This window comes from Panulirus ornatus, chromosome 8, assembly GCF_036320965.1.
Source record: "Panulirus ornatus isolate Po-2019 chromosome 8, ASM3632096v1, whole genome shotgun sequence".
In the NCBI taxonomy this organism is placed as follows: domain Eukaryota; kingdom Metazoa; phylum Arthropoda; class Malacostraca; order Decapoda; family Palinuridae; genus Panulirus; species Panulirus ornatus.
In genome coordinates, this window is record NC_092231.1 from 43,598,128 (window position 1) to 43,611,285 (window position 13,158).

The 13,158-nt window shown below is 44.7% G+C and overlaps 1 protein-coding gene across 1 annotated transcript in view; it reads left to right on the top strand.

Moving 5' to 3' along the window:
- The first annotated feature begins 318 nt into the window (after positions 1-318).
- The window catches only part of LOC139749916 (beta-galactosidase-1-like protein 2), a 36,778-nt gene continuing 23,938 nt past the window's right edge, over positions 319-13,158 (top strand). The window contains exons 1-5 of the mRNA XM_071664330.1: positions 319-479; positions 6,648-6,853; positions 7,981-8,166; positions 9,369-9,510; positions 10,129-10,291. Of these exons, the coding sequence (XP_071520431.1) occupies positions 432-479; positions 6,648-6,853; positions 7,981-8,166; positions 9,369-9,510; positions 10,129-10,291 (745 nt within the window). The 5' untranslated portion in view covers positions 319-431. The remainder of the gene's footprint in view (positions 480-6,647; positions 6,854-7,980; positions 8,167-9,368; positions 9,511-10,128; positions 10,292-13,158) is intronic.

Here is a 13,158-nt window from a genome sequence, read left to right on the forward strand (position 1 = left end):
AGATATATGTAGATATACAGGATCTCGCCATCAGCAGAGATGACACGAGGATATTCTGCAGGTACAGAGGTCATGCAATCTGGCATGTGTCCCCCGCCCCTGACTGTCCCTCCACCCTCTCCTGAGAGTAACCAGGAATAAGTCCTCGTCCTTCCCTTCTGCTCTCCTCCTAATTCTACTTGAGATTAGACCATGAGCTAGGGCCTTCCTCTGGTGTTATAGACACACCAGATGTTCCCCTCCCAGAGATTAGACAAGCGGGGCAGCGGATGGTTCCCACCTTCCCAGGCTCCTGTCACCTGCACACTTGCTCACTATCGAGTGGTGGTGACAGTAGATAACACCATCGACACACTACTCCCCGGGTCCGATAAGATATAAGGGTATAGTGTGGGCTCACCGCCACAGGCTGCAGGATTACTGAAGCCATCATGGGTCCCATGGTGAGCATTCTTCTGGCGACGCTCTTCCTACTGCAGGTCAGGTCAAAGGTCATATGTTTTAAGTATTTGTCAATAGTTCCTACTATAGGGCAGCATTTGTCAGGTGTGCTTCGAACGTCAATTCAAAGCATACAATGACGGAGTGTAGGTTAGGTCTGTAGCTACAAGAAGGACAAATTTGTTGTTATTCGCAGCCAAATGTTTGATGGCAGCTTGGGTGGTTGGGTGTTTGGGCTTTAGACCTGTCAACTGCCAGGGTAATTAAAGTCATCATATTCAGTCTATATCCACCTTATCCAAGTGTTGACTACTTATGGCTAAGTGAACATCTGGTGTGCGAGGTACGATCTCTTGGACGCTTGTGCTGGGATTATTATGGGTGGGAAGGTGGAGGTGGTCTGGAGAATTGGAGGTCGTCAGGAAGGATGGAAGAGAGGATAGTGAATGGAGAAAGATGGGATGCATGGGAAAGATTTGGATAGATTGTAAGAATTTCGACTGACGAGATTGGGTTACAGGACTGGATTGATGGAGGGAGGTGAATGGAGGGATTATGACAGGATTAAAGAGATTGCGAGAACTTTGGGAATATATATATATATATATATATATATATATATATATATATATATATATATATATATATATATATATATATATATATATATATATATGTTATATACAGAGAGAGAGAGAGAGAGAGAGAGAGAGAGAGAGAGAGAGAGAGAGAGAGAGAGAGAGAGAGAGAGAGAGAGAGAGAGAGAGAGAGAGAGAGAGAGAGAGAGAGAGAGAGAGAGAGAGAGAGAGAGAGAGAGAGAGAGAGACCGGACACAGTTTGGCTATTTAAGGTATCACATATCAGATTACTTCCTTTTTGTAACAGTACAACTTTGCAAACAGAAGGTCCACCTAGAAACCTGGAGTGTATCACTACTGCAGATGACGTTCCGATTAAAGTTGGTCTTCTTCCGTAACCTTTTGAACGTAGACTGAATTTGTGTGCCTCATCCTCTAATGGCCTCAAGTTTTCTATGTACGGGTTTTACTGTCGAAGTTCAGTTATATGAGGAAGTCAGTGGCTGTTACGAATGTCTCAATGCCTGGATAGCGAGGGTTGTTGGAATGAGTTGACACTGATACGTAAGCCAGGAGGGAGGAGGAGGAAAATGAGGGTGGAAGAGGATGAAGATGAAAGGGAAGTGACTTGGTGAAGCGAAGGAGGGGAAGGAAGGGTTGAACGATTGAGGGAGCGAGACGAACCGGGTGATGAGGAGAGAGAGAGAGAGAGAGAGAGAGAGAGAGAGAGAGAGAGAGAGAGAGAGAGAGAGAGAGAGAGAGAGAGAGAGAGAGAGAGAGAGAGAGAGAGAGAGAGAGAGAGAGAGAGAGAGAGAGAGAGAGAGAGAGAGAGAGAGAGAGAGAGAGAGAATATATACAGGGAGCAACTTAGGGCGTGCGGAAACGCCAACTTTTGGTAGGCCCAAAGATCTGTCAATTAGGGCCACGTCCTTGACATGACCCTCCCTGGGGAAACTCGAGCCTAGCTTCAAGCTGTATGCTGGCTAAGCCTGCCACAGCTGTGGTGCTTTAACCTAACTGAAGTCGGTGCTCCTATATCTACCTACCAGAGGAAGAATGGACGGATGGGTGAGCCTTGTGCCTTCTGCCCGTGCTGGGGATCGAACTCATGATATCAAGAGAAGAAAGTATACTAGATATAAGGGGAGCATAATGGCAAAGGATAGCTAAGGGAGGGAAAGAACAACAAGAGGAAGGAAGGTAGAAAAACAAATTGTTAGCAAATTACACGAGAAAGAGTATCAAACAAAATGTTGGGGAAAGGTAAAACGTATAAAGACACCTGTCATTCGTCTCCTAACTTTTACTTTATTCTGCTCTCCTGCTACTTCCATCACACCATTATGCCAACAACTTCACTGTACCCGGATTAGTCCTTCACAATCCCGATGAACAAGCAGTCCCCAGCACAATATAAAGTCCTCCACTTCGCTGGGAGCATCCTACACCCAACACCCAACAAACTAACCCCCACCAGTATCCTAGTGGCACTCTTAATTGCCATAACACACTAAGGTGGAAACCTGTCGCATCAGGTGAGTCTCCTGCATACTGGAGGCGCCTTGCACACCACCGGTTGAGTCTCTACCACACTATGAACCATCCATCACTCTGTCAACCAGATCAGTCTTCACCATCTCGAGTTTTCCCTCCATCACCTTACCATATGATTAGGATCTCCTCCTCCCCATAGATACGGTCCACCGCTTCGGTACACTAGCAGTCTCAAGATCCCAGAGAACATCCTTCACTTTTCCGGCACAACTACCCATCACCAATGATTGCCTCCTGGCACCGTAGCGCACCAGTTGACCAGAAGCCCTTAGGTGAGTGTGGTAACACGCTGGTACAATAGATAACTCGACTACGCTCATGAGTATCATCAACTTATTTTTTGTACCACCAACAGACTCTAAGGCACCCTGGAGTGTCTTATACCAACTCAAAGCATCAGCTGACTCCAGGGCACGTGGGTTAGTCTTAAGCCCCAAGGAACAACCACTGACTCCACGAGATCTGAGGATGAGGTTGTCTGGGAGTGTCTTGTTCCGACCATAACAATTCATAACGATATCTAAGAATATCTTATACAACCCCTGCACACCAGCTGACCAATAGGTACTTGGGATGAGTCTACTGCCCGAGACTCCAACTGGCAACGGGGTTATCTTGTACCATGCTTGAAAACCAGGTGAACCCTTAGTATCTGGAGATGTCTTTTACCGCCCTGGAACATCATGTGGGTCCACATGGGAGTGTCTTGCTATCACCTAAAAACACCAATGACTCCACGACATCCGAGGTTGACTTGCACCTCCATGGAAACCAAGTTGGATTCGGAGCATCCGTGCCTCTCTCGTGCTACCATGTAGCAGCCGACTTCACAACAGCTGGGGACGTCGTCTGCTTTTGTATCCCAGCAACATCCTTCGCCACTATGCACGGTAACGTCTTCCGCCTCCCCGACACTCCATTTGGCCCTTTACCATTCAGGGCGTCGTTAACCTCTGCTGCACACCAGCTCAGTGCTCTGTATCCCAGGGACGCTGTCCGTCATTTCAGCCCAAACATCTGAGTCTCTCATGGATGTAGATGTGCTGAAAGGGGTAGCTGTAGGGATGTGTGATCACATATCTTTGTGGAGGCGAGGTTGAAGATTTGTAGAGGGTTTGGGAAAAGAGGAGACAATGTCGGAGACTACTACAGGATACTAGTTAACGTTTCATTACTTGGGTGTTCCCTCCACTTCCTCGACACCCAAGGTGACTCTCCTGCACTTCAGTATTTCTCTTCATGACCCTAACACATCAGATAAATCTCCGGCACCACTGTGACATCCCTACCATCATCATCACTCCAGGACGCAAAATGAATATCTTGTATTTTGAGGACACGTGTACCTCGTCAGCTTTCTTGTTACGTTTCAGGCATCCTAGGAGCGCTCTGTCCTGCCCTGATAAACCACTTAAATCTCCTTCATCTCCTAGGCAGCCTTCATCTACCCAACTCCTCAATTGCTCTCGGCACCTCAGGACTGCTCTCCACCACTTCGGCACATAAACTAAGTTACCGTCACTCTAGAGACTTTCTGTACCATCCCGGAACAAGTTGAGTTTCCTGCACCAAGGGGACCCCAGTCGGCACATCAATTGAATCTCTAGCATCCCTGAGGCCATCTCCCCACCGTCCCGGCACACCAGTTGAGTCTCCACCACACTAGCCCCTCCCCACCGGCAACTCGTCCAGCATACCACCAGAACCTCCGACACCCTGTAGCCCCTCTTCCTCCAGCAATCCGGCAAAGTATTTGAGTCCCCGGGATTGCGAGTGGTTCCACCACCACCACTCTGGTACAACTGTCGAGTCTCCTCACCCTGCAAACCTCTCACCCCCTATTTCCACCACACGAGTTGTCTCTGTTACCCCGAGGGTGCCATCCATCACCTAACACACAAGATGAGACCGAAACCCAAGAGCTTCTAACAACACGAAGGTATAAGTGTTGTTCCTCCATCACTTGAGCGAGAGAACGGGAGAACAAGCTGCTTACACCTCAGTACTCACACGTTTTTCTATTACATGAATGAACGCTCTTGAATGACGGCGATTTTATATCGTTGATAGTCAGCAATGTGGCCACCAAAACAGCAGAAGGCATAAACCAAAATCTAAAAACGTAGTAGAAACAAACACCAACGGATTCGTTCGTCACAAGTGTACAGAGGGCAGTCACAGACAAAGAGGAATCAACGAAGCATTATAAAGCGAGACACTATATTCCAGCAGATTTCGATGTCAGAGACGAATGTTCCGAGGCAAATAAGGGTATAAGATCTTTACATTCCAATCGTATTCCATTTTGATAAAGATCTGTTCTATAAGCTGCTCTCATCTGACCTGGTCCGCATTATAGATCAAAGATTTAGAATTCATGTACACCTTAATATCATGATCAATTTTCTTTCTTTCCACCCTACCTTCATGGTGGCGGCAAGACTTGATTTATGAGATAAAGATGAAACAAAACATGTAATTCTAATGAACGATTCGTCGCTATGATAGAATTAATCATTTCTTTTTACAAGCTTTAGAAAACAGAATAATAACAGGTCCAGACAAATGATGTTAGGAAGTTAAGAGCGGAAACGTGCAGAAAATGTACCCATAAGAAATAACACGAATATCAAAATCAATATATTACGCAATGATCATCGTTCCATCAACATCGGTTGGCTAAGTTCTGTGTAGGGAACATAAGTTAAAGCCAGAAATGAGAGCGAATTTAACGAAGCACACTTTCAGATCAGTCATAACCTGAAGTACACGCACACACACACACACACACACACACACACACACACACAAACACACAAACACCTGTGTAATTCAGACTCTAGAAATAACAGCGATTTTATCTCCAGAATAAAGCATTGCTTATGATCACGAATTTTATAGTCTTTGAATAAACTCTTATTTCCAACAAACAACTTATTCTTACAGATATTCCCGACCTATCTTGGAGTTCTTCCATACATACAGATGGTCATTATATCTGCTCGCTGTTCTTACTTTATGTTTCACGTCTGATGACGCTAATTGGAATAGTCGAAGCAAACTGATAGGGGCGTAAGTCTTGGTTTTTCCTTTGTTGGTTTGATATAAGCGTCGGTGATCTGGTTGAGTCACGAAGTAGTATGGAAGTTCCTGAGTCTGGAAGATGCAGGGTCTGGAGGAGCCAGAGTCTGGAAGATCCTGATGTCTGGGAGATCTTGAGCCTGGAAGATCCTAAGCCAGGGAGATCCGTAATGTGAAAGATTCAGATTCTGGAAGATCCAGAATCTGGGAAATCATGAGTCTAGAAGATCCTTAGTCACACGAACCTCTGATATGATTTTGTTTTGTTTCTACTTGCTACTTTTTGTTATCATTTGTGCATTGCGATGAAAGAATTTGTATTTGTATCTTCATCTCTTTTGTGTTACGTACATATATATATATATATATATATATATATATATATATATATATATATATATATATATATATATATATATATATATATATATATATATATATATATATATATATATATATACTGGAAAGGATCACAATTTTGCGCGTGATCAAGATATTCCTATGAGTCCACGGGGAAAATGAAACACGAAAAGTTCCCAAGTGCACTTTCGTGTAATAATCACATCATCAGGGGAGATACAAGAGAGAAATATAAGTCAGTTGGCATACATCGAAGAGACGAAGCTAGGACGCCATTTGGTAAATAAGTGGTAAATATATATATATATGTGTGTGTGTGTGTGCGTGTGTGTGTGTATGTGGGTGGGTTGGGCCATTCTTTCGTCTGTTCCTTGCGCTACTTCGCTAACGTAGGAGACAGCGACTAAGTATGATAAAAAAGAAATAAGAAATATTGATAGATAGATAGATAGATATAGGTACAGATATAGATATAGATGTACTATATGCTTACACGATGTATGAACGTGCACATGTATATTTTCGTGAGTTATTGTAAACTTGGAGTAACACAGACAAGTCTTACTAATGTGAGCGTCTTCTTTCCTTTTACTGGACTGTGTTATTTCAACGCTCCTCTTTATTGATTCCCAGGACTGCGAGGGTGTGAGTCTGTATGAGCACTACGCAACAGACGGGGTGGTGGAGGCGGGTCTGGTGGCTGAGGGAGATGCCTTCATGCTCAACAATAAGCAGATTGTTATCCTCTCCGGCGCCTTCCACTACTTCCGGGTCCATCCTGCTTACTGGAGAGACACCCTACGGAAGCTGAGGGCTGCAGGACTCAATGCTGTGGAGACGTGAGTGTGTAGTGTGTGTAGGGGTAGGGAGTGTGTGTTGGGTGTCGTGTGTAGGGTGAATGGGTAAGGCTGGATCCCTCTGTCTACTTAGGGAGTCTATGTAGGGTGTAGTGTGTAGGGTGAAGGGGTTGGGCTGGAGCCATCCTACCTACTAATGAGTCACCCTAAAGAAGCTGAGGGCTGCAGGATCCAACGCTATGGAGATGTGAATGTGTAGAGAATAGTGTGTAGGTGGAGGAGGCTCGCCCGATCGCAGTAACTGCGGACATTGGGGGTTAGTGCTGTGATGTGTGTGGGGTACGAAGAAAACGTCCATTATGCCAACTAGAGAGACCTTATGTAAGCTGGAAGCCGTGGGCTTAGTTATGTAGATATACGACTGAGTACGGTGTATCATGTCGGGTATAGTGAGTAATGTGTGACATGTGAGATGTAGAGTGTGCAGGATGGTGGCAGTTTCGTCTAGACCAAAGGAGGAGTACCCAGTGGAAGCTCAAACTGCAGGTTTTAAAAGTGTGAAGACTTGAGTGTATGTAGTTGTAGTTTATTAGATTCAGTGTGTGCAGTGGGAGGTCTGGTGTGTATTGTGCTAAGTGTCATGTTTATTATATAAGGTGTGGGCCTGATAGTTCTGTGTATCAGATGATCAATATACAGGCACTGAAAACAGTAGGCCTCAGTGCCGTTAAGAATTAAGTGTTGTGCAGTGTAATGCGTTAAGCTTAGTGAGCAGGCTGTAAATTGCAGGGCTAGGAAAGAAACTATTGTGTGTATTAGGTAAACACCAAAGGGAGGCTATGGGTCGCGGGGGCTTGATGCTGTGCATAGGTGGATGTCCAATGTTAATGTATAGTGTGTAAGATGAAGGGTGTGTGTATGTGTGTGTGTGTGTGTGTGTGTGTGTGTGTGTGTGTGTGTGTGTGTGTGTGTGTGTGTGTAGCAAGGATGGGAAGGGACGTGAGTCGAAGAATATAGAATGAAATCATCAGCTTAAGAATTAACAGAGTTAAATGACTAAGAGAAAGAGAGAGATCATTTATAGCAAGAAGATAGTGTGGACGATAGGAGAGAACCCTGAAGGACACCTTAATGTATCTTCTCCACGACCTTCATTTCTCCTGTGGCAGGTACGTGCCATGGAACCTGCACGAGCCGCGTCGGGGTGTGTACGACTTCGGTGACCTCAGAGAGAGTATGTCGCCTTTCCTGGACGTGCGCTCCTTTGTGCAGATGGCGCAAGAGGAGGACCTCTTCGTCATCCTCAGACCTGGACCCTACATCTGCTCTGAGTGGGACTTCGGTGGCATGCCCAGGTGAGAGGACTAGGCTCCCCTTAGAAAAGAGAGTAGGGATGCCCCGGTGAGAGAGCCGTCATTTTCAGGTAAGAGGTTTAAGTTACCCTTGGGAAATGAAAGAACCAGGATGTTAATGTGAATGGGGCCAAGATACCCGTGGGAGAGGTGCAACATACTAAGATGACAGAGGCGTAATTCCTAGGCGAGAGGGCCACAGTGACTGCGTGAGAGAAATACATGTGCAGAAGAGAGAAGAAACACGGGTAGATGAGAGGTGTAGCAAGGCCACAACAGAAGAGATGCGTTTCCAGATCAGGAGGACACTTGGGAGACGTACAATTTCCAGGAGTGAGAAAGAATGCACAGATGAGAGATGTAGCATTAACAGGTGAGGGAGTTAACATGACATGACTTACCCATCTGCGAGATACGTCAAACCCAGATGAGGGAGGCATCAAGCCTAGGAGAGAGATAGCATATCCCGGTATAAGTAACAAGATAGTAAAAGGGAAGGTGAGGTTATAGAAATCTGAGACGCACTTGCAGATTTCTCTGCACATTATACATTCTTTAATTACGTCGTAGTGAGTCGACTACTGGGCGTGAAAAATAAGATTGCCCTACATCAGTGAAAAGAACATTAGTTTTGATGTTCTAGATTATTTTCATTCATAGGAAGAAAGCAGTCCAGGTTCCCTTCTGTTTTTCAACAAAGTGGGACGTGTACTTGATGGAGAACATGAGAACACTATGATCAGAAGGCGTGAAGATGGGAGGGTCTAGCATTTACATATGACCATGACTGACGCATTAGAATACTACATGACGTTTTGTATTGTATGTATGGCAAGCGAAGCTTCATAGCTTTGTTTGAATTGCTGAGGGCACGTACTGTGGCCCCAGTAATGTGTTATGCACACACACACACACACACACACACACACACACACACACACACACACACACACACACACACACACACACACACACACACACACACACACACACACACACACACACACACACACACACACACACACACACACACACACACACACACACACACACACACACACACACACACACACACACACACACACACGTACAATTACTAAAAATTCTTCCCAGTTTTGTCAACAATCTTATTCATTCATTGTTAACACCCAGCTCCTAGTAGAATATCAGCTCACACCAGCTACACTATCCCTCTTTCCCGACAGTTACTTGCTACGTGACTACACCATGCAGGTGAGAACCTACTACGAGGGCTTTAGGAAAGCTGCCGCCAGGTTTTTTGACCACCTTCTGCCCAGGCTGGAGGATCTCCAGTTCACCAAGGGAGGTCCCATTATCGCCGTCCAGGTGAGGGGATGCAGGCTGTGAAGGGAAGTGAAATCAACATGTCCATGCAGGAATTCTTAGTTTATGAGGGACGAAGAAGTTAACTTGCCGTTCAAGTAAGGGCCACAGGCTGTGAGAGAGGGGGGATTTGACCTTTTTCTCAGGTAGGGCCCAGAACTGCTAGGAGAGAAGTGTTAACACGCCGTCCGGGCAAGGAACCACAGGCATTGAAGAGAGTAACAGTCGACACATCGTACAGGTAAGGAGGCTCCAACCGTCGGGGAAGAGGTGGTAACACATCATCCAGGTAAGGAGCCGTGAGCTGTTAGAGCGAACGAGTCAGCAAGCAGGCCAGGGGTCCTGATGAGACTGTGAAGATGAGTATCTGTCGTGCGAACTAGGACGCAACGAAACTGCGATTCAAGGCACATGAATATGATTAAAAGGATATCGTTATCAGGTTCCAAAATCTACATCAAGAAATTTTGTTTCCTCTGCGTAAAGTGTGTTACGGTAGTCGATCATCACGTAAGTCTATCTTGAGATCCCGTCATCATTCAACACCACCACTGTTATATTTCATTAGATAGACAACGCAGGCCCTCGGCACATGTAGTTATATAGACTATGTTTACACAGATTGAAAACGAGTACGGTCAGTTCGGGTACAGCGACAACCCACGGGACATCCTTTATCTTGAGTTCCTGCGAGACAATCTCATTAGTAATGGGTTTTGGGAGTCGCTCTTCTTCACCTCCGACACACCGATCGAAACGCAAGACCTCGGCGCCATTCCCGGAGGTAAGGACTGTAAAGGAAGTTCTTCAGGATGATGTGACAAATTGTTGGTTGATCCCAAACATTGGTGGACAGTACCTATGCTCTATATCTATTTCTATACGTCAACTCGTTTTGGATATCAGTGGGCAGGCTTATTCCTAGGTCGGCCTGTAGTTAAAAGTAAGGTATATCTGAAATATCCTAGGATTCCTAAGAGATGATGAGAAGAGGGAGAGCAGGGTTTAGCTTGCGTGTGTACTCTCGTTCATGGGTTTACAGAAAAAGCTTTGTGCACAGACGATGGGCTATGTGTTGCTCACTGGAGGTAGTCATTACTATTGTTGTTGCTGCTACTTTGCAGATAATGACAGTGTCTTCTCGTTAAGTATTTTTTCAGTTGCGTCTTAAGGTTTTAAGTTCAAATGCAGGAAAGAAGATTTCACTCTAGATAACTGAGTCCGAAACCCTATCTTATCACAGTCAGTTGAGGCCCAGAATTCCATGGGAGCAGACACATGAAGCTGATAGAGTCTGTACTACTCAAAACACAGCCTGCGTTTTCATGACTGGTATTAGACCCTCCCGGTAAAACTTTTCTTACAAGTCTTACTCGTGCTGTTAAGGAACTGTATCAACTCCTCTGGTGCAAGCATAGCCACTCACTTGGCATAACCATAGCAACTCAGCTGGCGTAACTAGCGTAATCTCAGCTATTCAACTGACGTAACCATAGCCACTCAGCTAGAATGATTGCATCCACTCAACTAAAGTGACCACGACCGTTCAGCAATAACCTAGAATACCCATAGCTACTCCTCTACCATAACCATGGCAACCCATCTGGAGTAAACCTAGTGGCGTGAGCGTAGCCATTCAGCTGGCGTGACCGTAACCACTACGCCGAGGGTAGATGTAAAAGCTTAGCCGGCATTGCTGGTAATCACCGTTTTGTCGTCACATTAGGGGAATAATTGGCTTCGGCGGTGGAGGCAGAATAAGACTAGGAAGAACTTACGTATGACAAAGTATGCTTAAAGAGACAGAATAGTGAGCTCGGCTTTCTACATATGCAACCAGTATTACATAGCTGTCTCATGTAAGAGCATATTTATTTACCACTTATAATCTATGGAAATAACTAGAAGTCTGCTATAGATTCGGCTATTAGCGACTAACCAGAGGGAGACAGATTCACGAACAAGCTCATTTGTTTTAAATGTTTATGATATGAAATGAATGATCTGGTCACAATGTGGCATCACTGATGTTGCTTGATTGGCTGAATGAGATTTGTATGAAAGGGAAAATGACATATGCATGCAGTATGACCCAGTGTTTTATCTTTGATAACACTGAACACGACGGTGCGATCCTTAACCACTGCGGAACATTTCTAGTACGATTATACAATGTCTTTGGTAAAAACGAGTCATGTCAAAAGCTATGACATCGTTCCCAAGGATCGTACCGTCGTGTTAAAGGGTCACATGGTCTCGCTTGAGGAAAAAGAATTACATCGAATTACTTAATCATGAAATTTCGATTTGGCATTTCCTACTCAATTACCAGTTTCTCACTGCTACACTGTATTTCCTACGTGGCCTTCACCTTGAGGCCCCGGGCGGGGCTTACTGCGCTAACACCTCAGTATATGAATCGCGCACCACTCCAGTGGAGGTGTGAGCTGTCGACGCCTTGTGGCCAGCTGGTACAGCAACACTTGTTTATTAACTCGTGGAAAAAAAATCGAGTCTTTCACAGAAAACGAAAATGGAAGCCTGGTAGTTAACACTCGCCTGACGTTACTTTTTATGAAAGAAATTGGTCTGCTCATTCACACTCTAAGTTTATCGAGCAAAACTTGTATATCAGAGTTCAGAAAATACTTAGTCGTTCAACCATTAGATATCTATCCGAGCCGTCCAACCTTCTACTAAATCTCGCTTTATTCAACTTTCGTCCGATTTTTATTCCTTAAAGTTGAATCACGTCGATACTCTCTTCTCTGTCGTATGTTGACGTGATCTTTCAGAGGTTTTACTCCCTCTCCCATCAGGCTAAGTCGCCCCGTGTGTGTGGCACCAGTAGGAAATCTGTGGTGGCAGGTGGCACTCCGAACCTCCCCAGGCGTCTCCAGCCATGACTCACTCGCCAGAGTTAAAGCGGAACACACTCTACCCCCCCAAAGGCAGCTGCTGGCCACAGCGTGTGTCTTTCTCTCTCCAAACACCCGACGCCGTCACCACCGCCTGAAAAATTTTCTCTCAGAGATATCGTCGTCCATCGTTGTTATCGTTGAACGGATACATCCTAAAAATCTGTCAAAAAATGCAGATGATTTTGAGTAGATATAAGTAAATATGAGTACACAATTTCAGAGAGGCATATCCTCCGTGAGCCGACAAAGCGACTTGAATCTATTTATCATAGAAAAGAGAAGGTCGAGTGGTGATCTAACGCAAGTATTTAAAATTCATCAAAGCCATTCATAATCTTGATCCAGCAAGCTACTTAAGACTTAATTCGTCTAATTTTACTCCCAGTAAGGTGTGCAAATTCATTGCCAAACGTTTTACCAGGAATAAGGCGAATCACATTTTTTTCTCAAACTGGATTCTTAACATTTGGAATGATTTACCAAGTTATAAAAGTTGAAAGTAGCTCTATAAATACGTTTAAGATCATGATAAATATATTGTTTCAAGGTGTGACTTACATCATATGCGTCTCTTTAGCCACGTTGACAGTTTGCAGGTTTTTCTATATGAATTATCTGTATACCTTCCAACTTCTACCAGAGTAATCTGTGAGTTTCTAATATCTTCCACCATCACAAACAGCCTCAAACGGATTCAATGGTCTTTTGGTGTTTGAATTCCTTAGTATTT